Here is a 16755-nt window from a genome sequence, read left to right as displayed (position 1 = left end):
TCCCAGTGCTTTTCATCGTTCCTTGTTTACATTCAAATCATTTTCCAATGACAACCCACAACATGATATATGACATAAGGCTCCAAGTCCTAAGAGACTTCTATTAGTGTATTTTACATGCATCACAAAGTTACTTGTGGGGCTTTGGGGACCAAGATACATACAGTTCTCCTGCAATTAAGGATAGCATAGACATTTCCAGTGGAATTTGTTCTATGTAAAATTCCCAGATCTTTGTTAGCAAGAAAGTGATTACTGAAAGCATTCTGAATGAAAGACAGCCCAATCCCCAGAGGATTATTCCATAAAATATCCCCTAAAATGTATTATCTCTTTGCTGTTACGAGAATGAAACTGGAAGTCTCCAGGTCCAAATTGTATCTTAGTTATGAATTCATTCAGTAGGGTTGCCAAGTGAGAACTGAGCCGCAGCAGGGGACTCTTGGCTGGCGGCTGGAGTGCACGCATGCACCGCATCCACGTCACCTGGAAGTGATGCAGGCACGCCGGGCACGCTGGGGGCTGGGCCACGACCATAGAGTTTTCTCTCGGATGACCATGGCCCCGCCCCCAGCGTGCCTGACATGCCCGCGTCACTTCTGGGCGACGTGCACGTCAGGGTGGAGTTCCCCCCAGGGCCCGATCCACTGGCGGCGGGGAATGGGCCTCTGGGGCAGGGGTTTCCCCGCCCTCCAGGGGGACTTGACAAGCCATTCAGTGGCCTTAAGTGAGTCAGTGTTTCCTCAGCCTCAGTTTTCCATCTTCAGTATGGTTATAGTAATACTAGCATACCTCATACTAAGCATTTGTGAGGATTATGGTAATAATATGTGTTAGGTAATTTAACTGCTGATCATGCAAGTAGAACCATCTGGCCATATGACTGAGGACCAATTTGTAGTCTATGTTGTCAAAACAGAACAGCACATTAAAGAATTACTTGTTTGTGTGCCTGCCCACAAATAATGGATGCATACTTGTGGTGCTACTGTTCATTTCAACAGATGTATCTTCTGGCAGGTGTTATATTTGGGTGCATACAACCAGACAACACATGCACGGTCACCATTCTGTCTGAAATGCGGCTATTTATGCATGCATGGTGCTGGTTTCAGACAAAATGGTGACAGTGCATATATGGGGGACTGTGGGGAGTGTGAGCTCCCAGTACATGCTGCTCAATATCAATAGATGTAACATCTGAAAAGTTCTATGATGTTGCATTCCTGGAAGCCAGTCTGAGAAAGAGCACGGGATCTTCCTGCCACTTCTCACTCTGCATTTTGGGATTCAGTATTCAAGTGTGAAATACACATGAAGTCCATCAGGCTCAGAAGCAGCCAAGGGGACGGATTGGACTTATGCATTTTTTAAAATAGAAAGACCTGTACCAAATTCAGCATGCTTACATCTTCAGGTCTCGTTGGGATGCATATTTATTTTATACCCAACCATACATAGAAAAAATCTGAAAAGTAAAATGAACAATAGCCTCTAGAAAGGAAGAATCTTCTCTGGAATTGATGCCAAAATTTTAAAACGGTGAATGAAATGGCTGTTCTAATAATGCTCATTCTCACATGCATGTGAATGTCTTGACTGCTTGAAGTTGAATATGTGAAGGGACGCCACTGAAAAGCATCGAAGTGATGTGTTGTGATGTGACAAATTCATTCATTCTGTGATGTCTCATTTACCTGTTGAATTCACCATTTGATGCATGAGCCATCAAGTGAAGAGCATCCTTGTATGAAACTTGTTGTACACAGCTGCTTGCTGCTTCTCCCAACACAGTCTATTTGGCCCTTGCAGGTGGAACCCGCCTAGTTTGTAAAGCCAAAGGCTGACACCAATCCTGTCAATGTTCCTTGGTTGCACAGCTGCTGTAGCCAGATGGTTAGCGAGCAGTCCCTTTTCTCACAAAAGACAATCTTTGACAGCCAGCCCAGACACTGAAGAAATAGTCTGCAGCTAGGAGTCCATAACTCTGTCTTGTTGGATTGGAGTTTGATGTCTCAAAATATTCCTGGGGAAATGAGCGAGACCCAGGTTCATTTGCGAAGGTGTGAATGTATATTATTGGAAACAGCAGTAGTCTACTTCCTCCAAAGAAAGCAAGTGCAAAATGTTAAGTCTCTCCAACATTGATTTATAAGGCAGCATGCAGGTACAATTTAAAACCTGGTTAAAAAAACGAAATGTGATGTATGAGAGATGCAAAGCACAGATGATATACAAGAGACAAAGTCAAGAAGGAGCAGCTCTAACTGTGCAGATAGGAAGGATTTCTTGGACACCCCCCTGGAACTAGGTTATGATTGACAGTGGCATGAATTACAATTGAGGAATTTATTAAAAGAATACTTGACTATACTTTCCATCACAGTTAATCCCCCAAAATATCCTTTGCTTTTAACATACGAAGAAGCAGTGAGTAGTTGCAGATGACCGCAGCAACAATGAGAGCATTTTCCACATGATTTAATACAGTTTTGTCATTTTTCTGACCTGTCGTGAACATATTTATTGGTGGAAAATCAGTGGGATTTAAAAAGAGGGTGGAGTTGCTCTTTCTGAATTATTCTAATGAATTACAAAAAACACACACCATGATTGATTAAATGAGAAACAATTAACTTTAAATGTTTCCTGATCCTCCCTAGCAATTTATATAAATAATGGCCCTGAGAAGTGGGAAACCAAAGGCTTTAATTGCTTTCACCACTGAGCAGTGGGGTCTGCTGTTGTAAAAGAATAGCAATCACGTGCCAAGCAATGAGGTGGCTTCATTAGGAACAAATTGTACTTGTTGCTGTGGGAAAGTGACTTGATCAAGGCATGGAAAAATGAAAATGATCATCTTGCATTTCAGTGTTGATCAAAATGAGCTTTTCCAGTGATGGTGGGATGGCTCAGAAAACAATCGCAGCCCCTCTTGTGTTGAGTATAAATCTGTTTGGCAAGAGAATTATAAAGACTATCCTGATAGTTATCTATTACAGATCAGTTGAACTGGTAAAAAGCCAGAGTTTGAGGATGATGGAGTAAAATGGGATTTCAAAATGGCGGGCATCCTACCAATTAATTACAGGAGCCTTACTGCTGAATTGCTAGTTTTCTGGCATCTGGTATTGGGAATAACATGAAAGGTATAACTAAAGAGAGTACCATTGTGGAGGCTAAGTTACTAGCCAAGATGACGTAGCAGCAAAGATGCATAGTGAATGAAATAGAGCATAAGAATGTAAGAACTTACGGGAAGCCATGTTGGATCAGGCAAATGGCCCATCCAGTCCAACACTCTGTGTCACACAGCAGTGAAACCCAGGTGCCATCAGGAGATCCACCAGCAAGACCAGAACTCCCGAAGCCCTCCCACTGTTGCCCCCGCCCAGCACCAAGAATACTGAGCATCACTGCCCAAGACGTAGTGCTCCATCTATACATTATAGCTAATATCCACTGATGGACCTCTGTTCCATTTGTTTATCCAATCCCCTCTTGAAGCTGTCTATGCTTCTAGCTGCCACCACTTCCTGCGGCAGTGAATTCCACATGTTAATTACTCTTGGTCCACAATTCAGATGTTTAGGCACTAGAGTACATTAAGTTTCACTAGATTGAAAAAAATGATGCAACTGAGAAGCTAATTCTTTATGATTTTTTTTCATTCACTCTGCAGTTTTGTTAGAATACTAACTGAAATTGTATGTGTTGGAACTGCTTCACATATTACTTTTTCCAACAGTGTGATCAACAGACCAATAAGGCAGGATTCATATGAAGTTAAGCACGCAAGGGTACAATCCTACACAGAGTTACTCCAATCTAAATTCATTGATTTCAACTGCTTAGATATAGGGTGGTTCATGTGTCAACTCTGTATTTTAAATGTGACATACCATAGGTCAACTGATTTAAATGGGCATTGACTTCAGTGGTCTTACTCCTAGACTGAAAATATATCTGCCTAGTCTTGCAGTGTTGAAACCTCCTCTACTGCATTCAATGGAAGTGACTTAAGCAAGTCCAAGAACATTTACAGTGAAATCAGTAAGATTTGAAAGTGCTTAATTTGTGCTTGGTAAACTCAAGTCATTTCCAGGAGTCCTAGTTTACTATATAAATTGACCTATGGTATGAAATACTTACGTAGACATTTGAGATGTGTACCACTCTATATCTGGGAATTTATGCAGGTGTAATTTCATGTGTGATGCAGTGTGCCACATCACTGTCAACGATTGTGATGCTGTTGGCATAGTTGTTAATGCACCCCACTTTAAAGGCAATTCCACACTGTGCTTTATGTAGCAAACATGTTACACCAATTTTCCCTGCAGCAAAAAACACGTGGAGTGTAGATGAAAATATATGTATGTACAGGCATCTTTAAATGCTTATCAATAAGTATCTGGGAACCCTGGTTCAGTCAGGGATCCCAAACATATCTGAGCATGTTCACATGGGCACACGAAGCTGCCTTATCATCAGCCAAGCCATCGGTCTATCAGCGTCAGCAGGGCTATTTTGGGGCAGGAACGCACAGGAACAGAGTTCCTGCTGGCTCCCAAGTTGGCCATACCCAGCAGGAACTCATTAGCATAATAGGCCACACCCAACAGCAGAAACTCATTAGGATTGGCTACATTAGGGGTGTGTGGCCTAACATGCAAAGGAGTTCCTGCTACAAAAAAGCCCTGGGGTTTGACAACAAACAAGGTAAACAGAATAACAAGCAAAAGGTGGGTGTGGCTGGATGACCACACTTCTGGTAACATGGGGGTGTGGCCTAATGTGCTAATGAGCTGTGCTGTCAGGGGTGTGGCCCAATATGCTAATGAGTTCCTGCTGTTGGGTGTGGCCTATTATGCTAATGAGTTCCTGCTGGGCTTTTTCTACAAAAAGAGCCCTGACTGCGTCAGTATTATCTATGTTGCTTGGTACTGGCTCTCCAGGATCTCAGATTGAAGTCTGCCTGCTACCTATTCCTTTTTAACTGGAGACCCTGGGGATTGAACCTGGAACCTTCTGCATGCCAAACAGATGGTCTGCCACTGAGCCATGGCCCCATGTGGCTGTGCTGTCCACATTGTGATGTACATTGAACTGATACATTTACTATGTGAAGTGTGCCTCTATCCGTAGGATCTTGTCCAGCTAAATAGTTGTCGTGCGGCTAAAAAATCATATGGTAGAGCACCTAGGATTAAAAAGTGTGTAAATGCTGTGCCCCTTTTACAAAATGCGGAGTGCAATGAAATTCAGCTCTGCATGTGATATAGCTAGCTTTCAAATTAATAACTTTGCTCCTATTTGATTTAAAATCCAGCCATTTGCTTTGATACTGAAGCCTAATTCACGTTTTGGCTGTGTCATGGGCTCTGTTGAGTTATGTATGTGTGAACAAATTATTCTCTTTTCTGTTTTTTAATGTCATATTTTTGCTCAGAAAACATCCAAATCCCTCTTAGTTATAGCTTACATAATATTTTCCTTGGCTGCTGTAAATAAACTGCAATCCCTGCCCTCGGGGTATGTTACATCTGGACACTTTGGAATTAACTCGACTGTTTGGGTGTCCTGCCACTTCCTTCCCCGGCTGCCTTTTGCACAGATTGTGCAGGTCTTAAATCCCAGTGCCTCTCACCTGCAAGATGGCCGACTTCCCAATATGGTTATGTCTTTCTCTTCTGTTGTGGCATGTAGGTTATTAGATATCGTAAAAACAGTCCAAGAATTCTTCAGAGCTCCTTCCAATGGCTAAGTAATGTTAGAGTATCAGCTCTCTGTGCCATGAACTTGTAAATTGAGACTGCCAAATCCAGGGATAAACAGTGTGGTCTACTTCTTGATCGAAGACAGTGGATGTTGAACATGTAGTTTAAATCCACAATGGGAAAGAAAAATGGGAGCCGTCTTCCGTCATTAAAGTGTGCACTGGCATATGGCGGTAGAGAGATTTTGCCCATGTCTGAGTTAACCTCTGTCATTTGGAAATGATATCAATTTAATGTGGGTTATGAGAGGAGGATGTTTTAATAGGAAAAGATGACAGAGGCATTTAAAAATCCCATTAATTTCCTTCAATGGAGTTTAATTATGAGCTGAATTCCCGTGAATTTGAAGTATTTCACTTTGGCTGGATTGCCTTGATAGTCATAATGCTTTTTTTGGGGTGGGATTTGCAGTCTAATCTGCTATCTTTAGGTCCAAGAGCTTGGTGGATTTAAGCTAAGAGGGGATTTGAATTTAGGTCTCCCCAATCCACTCCAGCATGCAAACCACTATACCACAATTGCAACAAACATGTAAAATGTAAGCGATAGGTGTGCATCCTCAAAACACCTGTGGATGTATATGTAAGAGTCCTGATTGGACTGTACTTCTCTGGCACTGTGTTGAAATTGAGCCAGGGTGACTTGGGCTCAGGTATCTGCTCAACTGTGATGCTCATTGGATGGCCTGGGGATGGTCTCTTAGTGTGACCTGCCTTGTAGAATTACTGTGAGAATCAATTGGGAAAGCACATAAGCTTTCTTGGAGAAAGGCTGCGGCACTAAATGTAAACGCTTAAGGGGAAATTCAAAACTTTTCCAGTCAGACTTCATGATTCCTAGTAGTGATATGTTTAGCATTGTGGTGCTTGTACCAAATTGATAGCATTTGCATGCACAGCAGGAAATATAGACCGATCCCATGCCTGTTTTACTCTACTTTGTGAGCGACTGAGTTCCCCACTGATCCCACTGAGTCCAATGGGGTTTCTTTGCATAGAATTGAAACCTTTAAAGGATTTTGTTTCCTTCTCCCTGTTTTCTTCCCCCATCTACATTTCTCTGCTTGACAAGCCACTATTTCAATTTATTGGAGCTTCCAGATTGGTTTGTTATGCAGTGCAGGACATTTTGTTTACTGAGGGGCAAAACTGAAGGGAAAGTACACTGCAGACCCTTTCATGTGAGTTAACACCTCCATCTTATGTCTGAGATGCTTAAGCATCTCAGAGCTAGATTTGAGTCCACTAGCACATGACAGACCAACAAGATTTTTGCAGTATAAGCTTTCAAGAATCAAAGTATCTCAGTGACTTAAACTGGAATATGTGTTCAAAGGATTGCATCCTAATACTGTGGCATGCAAAGCATGGATCCCACCATTAGTAAATCATTTATAAAATATGGACATTTCCGTACAGAATTTGTGCATTTTCTCAACAAAGCCACATTATAACCTATGGGGAACCACTCCAGGACTTCTGTATCATGCCAGCTGAAAGCCGTTCCACACGTTTCAAACCTAAATTTGTCCCTGTGTACACTCAGTGGAGAGCTCTAAGCAGTCTTGGCACTCTGTATCTGCATGGCACAAACATGCATCTTGTCAATACATTATGTTTTCAAGTATGTATCTGACCCTCAAGTTATATATTTAGGCTGCAATCCTAAAGACACTTTCCTGGGAGCAAGCACCATTAAACAAAAACAGACTTACTTCAGTGTGGACCCACTTAGGATTGCTCCCTTCATGTGCCCAGGTGGCCCTAATTGTTGGCAGCGCCTTTGTATTCATATAATTCCCCACCTTTTCCAACATCAGACGGTCCTGACGGTGCTTTTGTTTCTCACTCACCTGCAGAGCCTGGAGTTTGCACTGTATTTGGAGACCCCCACTACAACACTTTTGACGGACGGACATTTAACTTTCAGGGAACATGTCAGTACGTTTTGACGAAAGACTGCTCCTCCTCTACCTCGCCCTTCCAGGTGCTGGTGAAGAACGATGCCCGGCGGACTCGGTCTTTCTCCTGGACAAAATCTGTAGACCTTGTGCTGGGCAGCAGCACCGTCAGTCTCCATCAGCACCTCACAGTGAAGTGGAATGGGACACGGATATCCCTGCCTTACGAAACGCCGCACTTCCACGTCGACTTGGAAGGGTATCTTTTGAAAGTGACAACCAAAGCAGGTGGGGCTGTGACAAGTGCCCTTGTTACTCTTCTTAAGACCACAAAGACCATCACAGTTACAATGTCAAGGCTGGGGGGGCTATGATAGGTTTTATTTAAATGCCTCAGCATCTTGGAGGGGCTCTGGCTCAGTGGAAGAGCCTCTGCTTGACATGCAAAAGGGCCTAGGTTCAGTCCCCGGCATCTCCAGTTAAAAGTGCCAGGCAGTAGGTGATGTGAAAAGTCTCCACCTGAGACCCTGGAGAGCCACTGCTAGTCTGAGTAGACAATACCGACCATGATGTACCAAGGGTCTTTTTCAGTATAAGACAGCTTCTGTGCATGCACACAAAAGCTTATACCCAGAATTAAATTTGTTGGTCTTAAAAGTACCCCTGGAACCAAACTTTGTCGTATAAATAAGCTAGTACATGTTGAACTTAATTGTTCCGTGACACTTGCTAATGGCGAGATTCACTTGCAAGCTTTATTGAAGAGTATATCTTGTGACTATCTTGCTTCCTATAAATGTGTGTTCAGCGTATTTGTAGTAGCACTTCCAACACCTGCAGTGGTCTGAATACTTTCCTTTGGAAGATTTCTGGGAACTGAGGACCTGATAATCTCCCGTCCCTGTCAATGTTGTCGCCTTAAAAGAACTGTACTGTAGTATGTATAGAACCACATATGTGCATTGGAATGATGGTGACATGTAAAACTTGGTGGTACAGTCTATGTAGTCTACTAGTCTTATACTGAGGCGGGTATTGTGTGGGGTATGAACCTATCATCTATTACCTAGACAAAGAATGTTTGTATTTCTTACTTTCAGGGAACATTTTCTGTCCTTTTCTCAGCACCTGTCAAGGAGACATGGCTAGTCTTCCACAGAACTCCTCCTGTGTGTTGCAAAGAAGCCTGAAGGGTATTTCACAATACTCATTCAGTTCACATAGAGCAGTGTCATAGAACAGTGGTCCCCAACCTTTTCACTATGGTGATCCACAAAACCAAATTTGTTTTGATATGAGGACCCACTTGAAAAAGCAGAGCAGTCACACATCATTAAAAGTGCCAAAGCCTGGGACCCACTTTCACAGGTTTTGTAACCCACACGTGGATCAGGATCCACAGGTTGGGGAATGTTGTCATAGAACACTCAGAGCATTCATTTTGGAGAGCCAGTTTGGTGTAGTGGCTAAGAGCGCAGACTCTGATCTGGGAGAACCGGGTTTGATTCCCCGCTCCTCCACATGCAGCTGCTGAAGTGACCTTGGGTCAGTCATAAATTCTTTCAGAGCTGTTCTCTCAAGGGGCAGTTCTCAAGAGAGCTCTCTCAGCCTCACCTACCTCAAAGGGTGTCTGTTGTGGAGAGGGGAAGGGAAAGGGATTGTAAGCCTCTCTGAGACTCCTTCGGGTAGTGAATGGTGGGATATAAATCTAATCTCCTCCTCCTTCTTTTGTGGCTGCACATTGCAGGTAAAGGGGGTGATGCTGAGGCAACTGTTGTTCAGGGAAGTTTCCCACTCTGATTGGTTTTCTTGTTGAAGAGACAGGTTCAGGATACCTGGCCCAAGCAGAGATTTTTGTCACATCCACCATCCTTTAACCTGGGAATCCTAGGAGGGCAGATTTTGGTGGCCTAGGTGTGATATGGGCCAATGCAAAAAAGAATTAGTGTCTGTGCAAGCTTTGCTGACCACCTCCTCCCGCAAGGAGCTGGGGTCCTGTAAAATGGCAGTAGTTAAATGAAGCCCACCATAGATATCGTATCCCTGATAAAGTTGTGAGGAGCCCCTTTGCTTCTTTGGAACACAGTTTGAAAAGCTACAGTCATGGTACCAGGAGAGACTGAGAATAAGCAAGCACCGTGCCAGAGGTGCTTGTAGAGCAAAGGAGAAGTTTAGTAAAATGTGTCCAGCTTAAACAAACTTAGCGAAACAAAACAAATCGAGAAAGCTTGAGCAAGAACATTGGTCCGCTCCTCATTCCTACCCTTTGCAAAGCTCGCAAGCTTTCCGGCCAACAGGCCTGCATGAAAATTACTTACTGAACCAAGAGCTAGTGTGATGTTAGACCTCGAGTGTGAAAAAAAAGCTGTTTTCTGCATCTCCCCAAAGGATGGTGGTGTTGTGTAACATCTGTCTGGGTTCGCCTTCTGCCAAAATGAATTGCTTCTGTGTTTGGAATGAGTCTTTTGTGTGTATGTGTGTCTTGCATCATTCAGATCTGAAATATGATTTAATAGGGAAATTGAGAACATCTGGTAACTACCGTAAAGAAAGCAGGTATAGTCAAATACAGGAATCTGAGGTGGATGAATCCTAAAAACGTATCAGTGATCAGGACGCTTGACTGTAAAACTTTCATTAGCTATGACGGGATAATCCAGGTATGTCAAATTGAAATGAGTTGGGACTTAAAGGGCCAAATCCCCTCCCACCAGATGCTCAGGATATTTCGCATGAGCCTCATTGTAGCCTGCAGTGTTCCAGCAGCAGAATGCAGTGCCAGCCTTGAGTATAGATCTACTCATGAGGAAGCAACCCGCTGTGCAATTCCAAACAGCAGGCTAGCGTGCCTGTTTGCCAGAAGATCTGCTTCTGGATAAGTGTCCCGCAGTACCGTCATAAGCAGAGTTATGCCCTTCTGAGTCCATTGAGGTCAAAGAGCTCGGAAGGGTGTCATTAACTCTGCTTAGGGTTTCATTGCCATCCTGCAACACGATGAAGTGGGTTGGATATGCTTACTTCCAAGTACCTTCTGTGCTGTTTCTTGGGGGGTGGATTGCAAAGAGCATGCAAGGACTGGCAAACAGCAAAGGAAGCAAAAGAGAGAGACAGGGAAAGAAAGAGAGAGATCAAAAATGAAACAAGGCTTTCTGGTTAGAATGCACATGGTACATTTCATTGTACACTACTCTAAGTGCACAATTTTGCTACTCTTTGTGGCACGTTCATAGAAATGGTTTGCCATTTGCAGATCAGGCCCGCTGTCCTTCTAAGGTCCCTGGAAATAGCTGACATGTTTGGAGCGTGGAGAAGGCATCTCAGGGCCTCTTGGGCGCCTTGATAAGGCCTCTTGGCCTTATATTTGACATCCTGGTCTATTTTGAAATGATAGCACTCACTTATATGTATCGGATAATATCATTCAGGATAATTTCACTGCTGAAGGAGGGAACGATTAATTGACAGTAGGGTTGCCAGGTCCTGCCACCAATGGGAATCCAGAGGGGTCAGGGATGTGGTGATGTCGGTGATGGTGTGACATGATCACATCTGTGGAAAAACCCAGAAGCAACATCACACAATTGCTGGAGTTTTCGGCTGGCCTGCAGCCAGAAAAGTTTGTTTGGTGGGGCAGGGGAGGTGGGAACCTAATTAGTTCCCGGGGAAGGTCACTTAGGGGCCTTCCCTTCCGTTCCAGAGCTGCCCTGCTGTTTCCAGTCGGTTTCACTCCCCTGGGATCATCGGCAGAGGTCATTTGGGGGGGGGGATCGCGGGGGATTGCAGTTCCCCCGGGTGAGGTACGGGGGGCGGGGCACATGACGAAGCCCCTCCCCCTGCTTCTGGCCGCCCCGCTTCCGGCCCTCATTCAGCCAGGAGGAGGCAGGAGAAGAGGGAGGGTAAGTTGCTTCCTCCCTGCCTCTCCCCACCCCTGCCTGCCTGGGGCCAGGGAGGGCCTTCGCGGGGCTTTCTTGCACTCCCGCCGGCCTTGCAGGTCCACCGCCGGGCCCCTCATGGGGGTCGGCAGTGGAGCTGCAAGGCCGGCGGCGGCAGCCAGGACCGTTGGGGGGGGGGTGTGTGGCCTTATGACACACTTCCAGTGATGTCAGGGGGTGTGGCCTTATGACACACTTCCGGTGATGTCAGGGGGTGTGGCATATGCTAATGAGTTATGCTAATGAGTTCCCCTACCTCTTTTTCTACGAAACGACCTCATCGGTTTAAACAGAACAGCTGATGGGAGGGGAGTGAAACTGACTGGAAGTGGCAGGGCTGCTGCAGGGGACTCTCTTTCCTTCCCAAGGCGCCCCCCTCCTGCAGTGGCAGGGAGGCTGGGGAAGGAAAGGGAAAGCCGCCCTGCTGCTCCAAGACATTTTCACTCCCCTCCAATCAGTTGCAGGGAAGCTGGGGAAGGAGAGAGAGAGAGAGAAGGCACGCCTCATTGATAGTGACTAAATATGTCATAATTGTGGAGCCAAACTAGTCATCAGGTGGGGGGGAAGAGGCGAGCAAGGAAGAGTGTGAAATTCAAGAGCCACTTTGGTGTAGTGGTTAAGAGCAGCAGACTCTAATCTAGAGAAGTGGGTTTGATTCCCCACTCCTCCACATGAAGTCAGCTAGGTGACCTTGGGCCAGTCACAGTTCTCTCAGAGCTTTTCTTTCAAGAGCAGTTGTCTCGGAGCTCTCTCAGCCCCACCTCCCTCACAGGATGTCTGTTGTGGGTAGAGAAAGGGAAGGAAATTGTAAACCGCTCTGAGTGATGGGTGTGGTATAAATCCAACTCCTTCTTCCTCCTCTTCCTCTTCCTCCTCCTCTTTCTCTCTCACCTGCCACTTCTTCCCACAACCCCAGCCGCTTTTCTTAGAGCTACAGTAAACATGCATCCCGAATTTCCTTGGTGAAGAAAACCAACTAGGGCTGCAGTCACACGGAACAGTAGCCACGCTAGAGAGACGGAAGATAGGCAGATTTTCCAGGTGCGATCTCACCGCCACATCTGGGAAGCGTAGAGCTCCTGTGGCTCACCCGAGGCTTCCCGCCGAAGATACGGGGTAAAAAACTAGTACCTCTGAGGTACTAGTTTCCGGTAACCGCAGGGCAAAGACGGCCGCCTGATTGCATTTCCGATGGAATCCCATGGCATCCGGCGGCCGCCCATGTCCCGTCGCGAACAGGTTTCCCCCCCAAGTCTCCACAGGATGCGCACAAGTGCCCAATGGCGCATGCGCACAAACAGGCCCCCCTCCCACTGCAGCCAGGCTTGCCGCCTCTGGAGGGTCGCTATGGCCACTGTCGCGCAGGCAGTTAGAGCGGCTGTGACGAGGTGGCCCACCTCCCCCCCCCATTGGCTATGCCTGGGAGCTCTGTTGGGGTCCGGAAGCGTCTGTCGCCCTCTCCGGTAAGCCCACCACCCGCCTTCGGATGTACAGATACGATTGCTCAGTCATGCGTATGCACCCACTTCAGTTTTTTTAAAAAATCTATCCCGTTTGCCACAGAAGCGGTGCCTAGCGATTGCTGGTGTGATCGCGCCGCACCGCTTCTTTGCCGCGCTGCAGGATGGTCGTGTGATCGGCACCTCCCCACTAAACATGGGACCTCGACGGGACTCACCAACCGCGCGTTTTTTTGCTCCGGGGCAAACAGCCACGCTCCCCCCCCCCCCCGCATTTTCCTGCCCGTGTGAGGAGGTGAGGAGAGCTGAACAGTAGGCAGGGCTAAGCAACCCTCCCCTTACTTGTTGCTTCTTCCCTTCAAATCACCGCACCAAACACTTTATCCATGTGAAGCAGGCCTATGCATGACCTAGAGAATGCTTCAGCAGGTATCACAGTGTGCATGGCTGATTCACCTGTTCCTTTGGCCTCCTGTAAAGCGACTCTGGTCTTGTTCATCAGGGTTGTGAGATAAAAAACCCAACAACTTTGTGGCTGTCTACAGAATGCACACAAGAGACGTGTTATTCACAGTCTCTAATTAAAAGCATCTTGATTGTGTCTCTTCACTGCCAGCAAATCCTGAATTCCTGAGCACAGTTTTGGATGGTTTCAATTGACTCAAATATGGTTCTCCTGTTGTTCTGTCTTGGCTCAGTAAACTACAGCAAGCCTCATTATCTCTGTTTTGGCAGACCTGGGACAAAAATGGCACTCAAGAGCATGTAATTGCAGTCTGTTGCAACCCATTGTTCCCATTAACCAAAAGTCCTTATAAATGAATGCATGCTTAACATCCTGATCTGAAGAACTGGGAGCATAAATGCTTAAAAGTGGGCTGTAGTGCTATGGCAATGCAACATCATATTGTTCATTATGGCAATGCAGGAAGCTGCAGGAAGCAATAAAGCTGCAGGAAGATGTGGAGTGTATAAATATATGGGTGTGTAGTGATTAAAGGGACTTTTCCTGGGTTTCTGATGCTTAGAAGCCAAAATATAAGGCTGCCTTATTCTGAGTCAGACCAACAGTTCTTGTAACCTGTTTCTGTATTCTCTACTCTACCAGGCAGTGGCATTCCAAAGACTTTCACAGCCTGAGGTTTTTTAAAATGGAGATACTAGGAACTGAGCATGGGACCTTATGAATACAAAATGTAAGACCAGTGAGTGATGATTCTTCCTCCCAATAGTTTATGTCGTTTAGTATGAGCCATGATAATGAAGCTACATAATGCCTATGGAACCATGATAATGAAGCTACATAATGCCTATGGAACTGTTGTTGTGAATTTGCCGCAGGAGAGCCACGGGTGGTGGGCGGATTATCGGGGCGCGATCACACCGCAACATCTGGCAAGTGGAGCGCACCCGTGGCCAACCCGTGGCATACCGCCGGAAAACCGCAATAAAAAAACAGCACCTCGTATGTAGTGGCAAACGGTTTGCCACGGGCTGCCTCCAGACTCCTGCGGTGTGATTGCACCGGCCCCTCATTAATGCGCAGGCGGGGAGGACAGGACCCATGGTTTGCCGCCAATGCGTCGGATCGCATTCTGGCGGCTCTAATTGCACCGGAGCAATTAGCCACGCCTCTCCCCCCCGCGTTATCCGGCCCGTGTGACCGGGGCCTTGAACACTTTAAGGCAGAGGTTTTTTTTTTTTTTTTAAATGCAGTGCTCCTTTCCAGGTCAACAAAGGCTGCGATCAGACAAGCTATTTGATCCAGTGTAGTTGCTGTTCCCTTCCAGGTTTAAAATGAATGACCAGACAGCAATATCTGTTTCCTGTCCCCCAGTCATTTGCATCCCATTCTCACCTGTCTTTGAGTTGGAGTTATTTGACACTGGGTAGAATCCAATCCTTCGTGATGTCAGTGGTTTCACCCCGCATCTCCAAAAGTCTGATCAATCCATCATGCTCTAAAGCTGTTTGGGAAGTCTGAACATTCCCTTCCAGTTTCAGGCTTTTTTTTAAAGGCCGTTAGTGAGGTATGCATAACTGCATATTCACACCTCCTCTCTCTCTCTCTCTCTCTGGAGATTCAACTGAGTTTTCTTTTAAAAAGAACTTCCAAAGAAACACACCTTTGTATTTCAAGTGTTTTGTGTGCTTTGTGGCACATGGGGTGGGGAAGGGGTTAATTGAAAAGATGAGTTTTTTCAGAGAGGGAAGGAGGCAGCCTGAGAACTCCAGCTTTGCCCCAAGCTTTTAAATAAAAATGCCAGCAGCACACAGGACACAGGATGAGACTTCTCTATTCTCTCCCCTCAGCTTTGAAACATTTGAAACATTGAATTTTTCAAAACCACAGTTTCAAAAACACTTTCCCCACACTGCACTACATATCCCAGCAGCCTTCTCCAGCGATCCCATTGCCCAACAGCTGCCACCATCCTGCCAGCTTCCAATAAGCATTTATGCGCATGCTCAAATGATAAATAATTTTTTAAAAGCTGTCCAACCTCCCCACTCCATTGCTGCCCATCTGATTGATCAACCATGAGGTGAACACATGGTGAGGCGGGTTAAGGGGGGGGGATGACTGATCAAAACTTTCTGTTACAAAGAAACCCAGGTAAATTAGAGGTGGCACCAGACCACCCTAAGCCCGTCATCTGACTGCAGCCTGAGCTACCACAGCATGTCTTTAACACAGGCCTTTTACCTGTTAAATGTGTACATACTGTTTTGTTATTTTCCTTTCGTTAAAATATTTACAGTGCTTAAAATATTAAACCAGAACATTCAAACACACCTTACATCAGTGTTCCCCAGACTGTGGGCCACGAAGCCTGTGAAAGTGGTTCCCAGGCTTTAACTATTTTATTGATCTGTGCCTGCTCTGGGTTTTTTTGTGGGTCACCATGACAAGTAAAATTGGATGTGACCCACCATACTCAAAAGGCTGGGAACCACTCCTTGTATGAAATCAGACCATTGGTTTATCTAGCACAGTGCCATTTTCTCTGGCTCCCCGAGGTCACAAGCAGAGGCCTTCCCCTCTGAAGGCCACAACAGGTGTGTAAGACCACAACAGGTGGGGAATAAAGAAGGAGAAGATCTATTGATTATACCGCTTTACCTTGTGTAATCTGCATTGAGTCTTAATGCGAAAAGTGGACTATAAATAATATAAATCAATAAATAAGACCCCCTCCCCAATTTGGTCTGCTTGGAAGTGCTTAAAGTTGGATAAGGTCCTTACAAAACAGCTTCTTCAGTGCCCCACAGAGCACATTTCCTTTCATCTTCTGTGCTGTAGCCAGCCCCTGAGAGTCCATAGATCTGTGGTCAATGTTGTCTCAGTACACGCATGTGCTGAGAGTCCATAGGTCAATGTTGTCTCAGTACACGCATGTGGCTCCAAGATCCCTCCCATTAGGCTAGCCTAGCATGCACGTCTGTACTAGCTAAGGAGGGGCAGAGCAGAACCAAATTGCAACTAATCCAGGAGCCTTTTATTGTAACGCTAAACTGAGAAGGGAACGGCATGAAGTGTAGAGACCACTCGCCTCCCTTCAGCCCCTGCATGGCTCATTGCCATTTGTGTTTAAAATGAACTGTACCAGTCACTTGAGAAACTATCCAGATGGACTGGCTACCACTTAATTTTTAAAAAACAAATAACCTTGTGCCTAGAA

General features: G+C 45.6%; 1 protein-coding gene across 1 annotated transcript in view; it reads left to right on the top strand.

Moving 5' to 3' along the window:
• BMPER (BMP binding endothelial regulator) overlaps positions 1 to 16755 on the top strand; it is a 272459-nt gene that overhangs the window by 176592 nt on the left and 79112 nt on the right. Inside the window, exon 12 of the mRNA XM_015405739.1 lies at positions 7639 to 7968. Coding sequence (XP_015261225.1) covers positions 7639 to 7968 — 330 coding nt within the window. The remainder of the gene's footprint in view (positions 1 to 7638; positions 7969 to 16755) is intronic.

The sequence above is a fragment of the Gekko japonicus genome, unplaced genomic scaffold, assembly GCF_001447785.1.
Source record: "Gekko japonicus isolate JY-2015 unplaced genomic scaffold, Gekko_japonicus_V1.1 scaffold58, whole genome shotgun sequence".
NCBI lineage: Eukaryota > Metazoa > Chordata > Lepidosauria > Squamata > Gekkonidae > Gekko > Gekko japonicus.
Note: the sequence above shows the minus strand (reverse complement) of the source record. Positions and strands in the feature narration are given on the sequence as shown.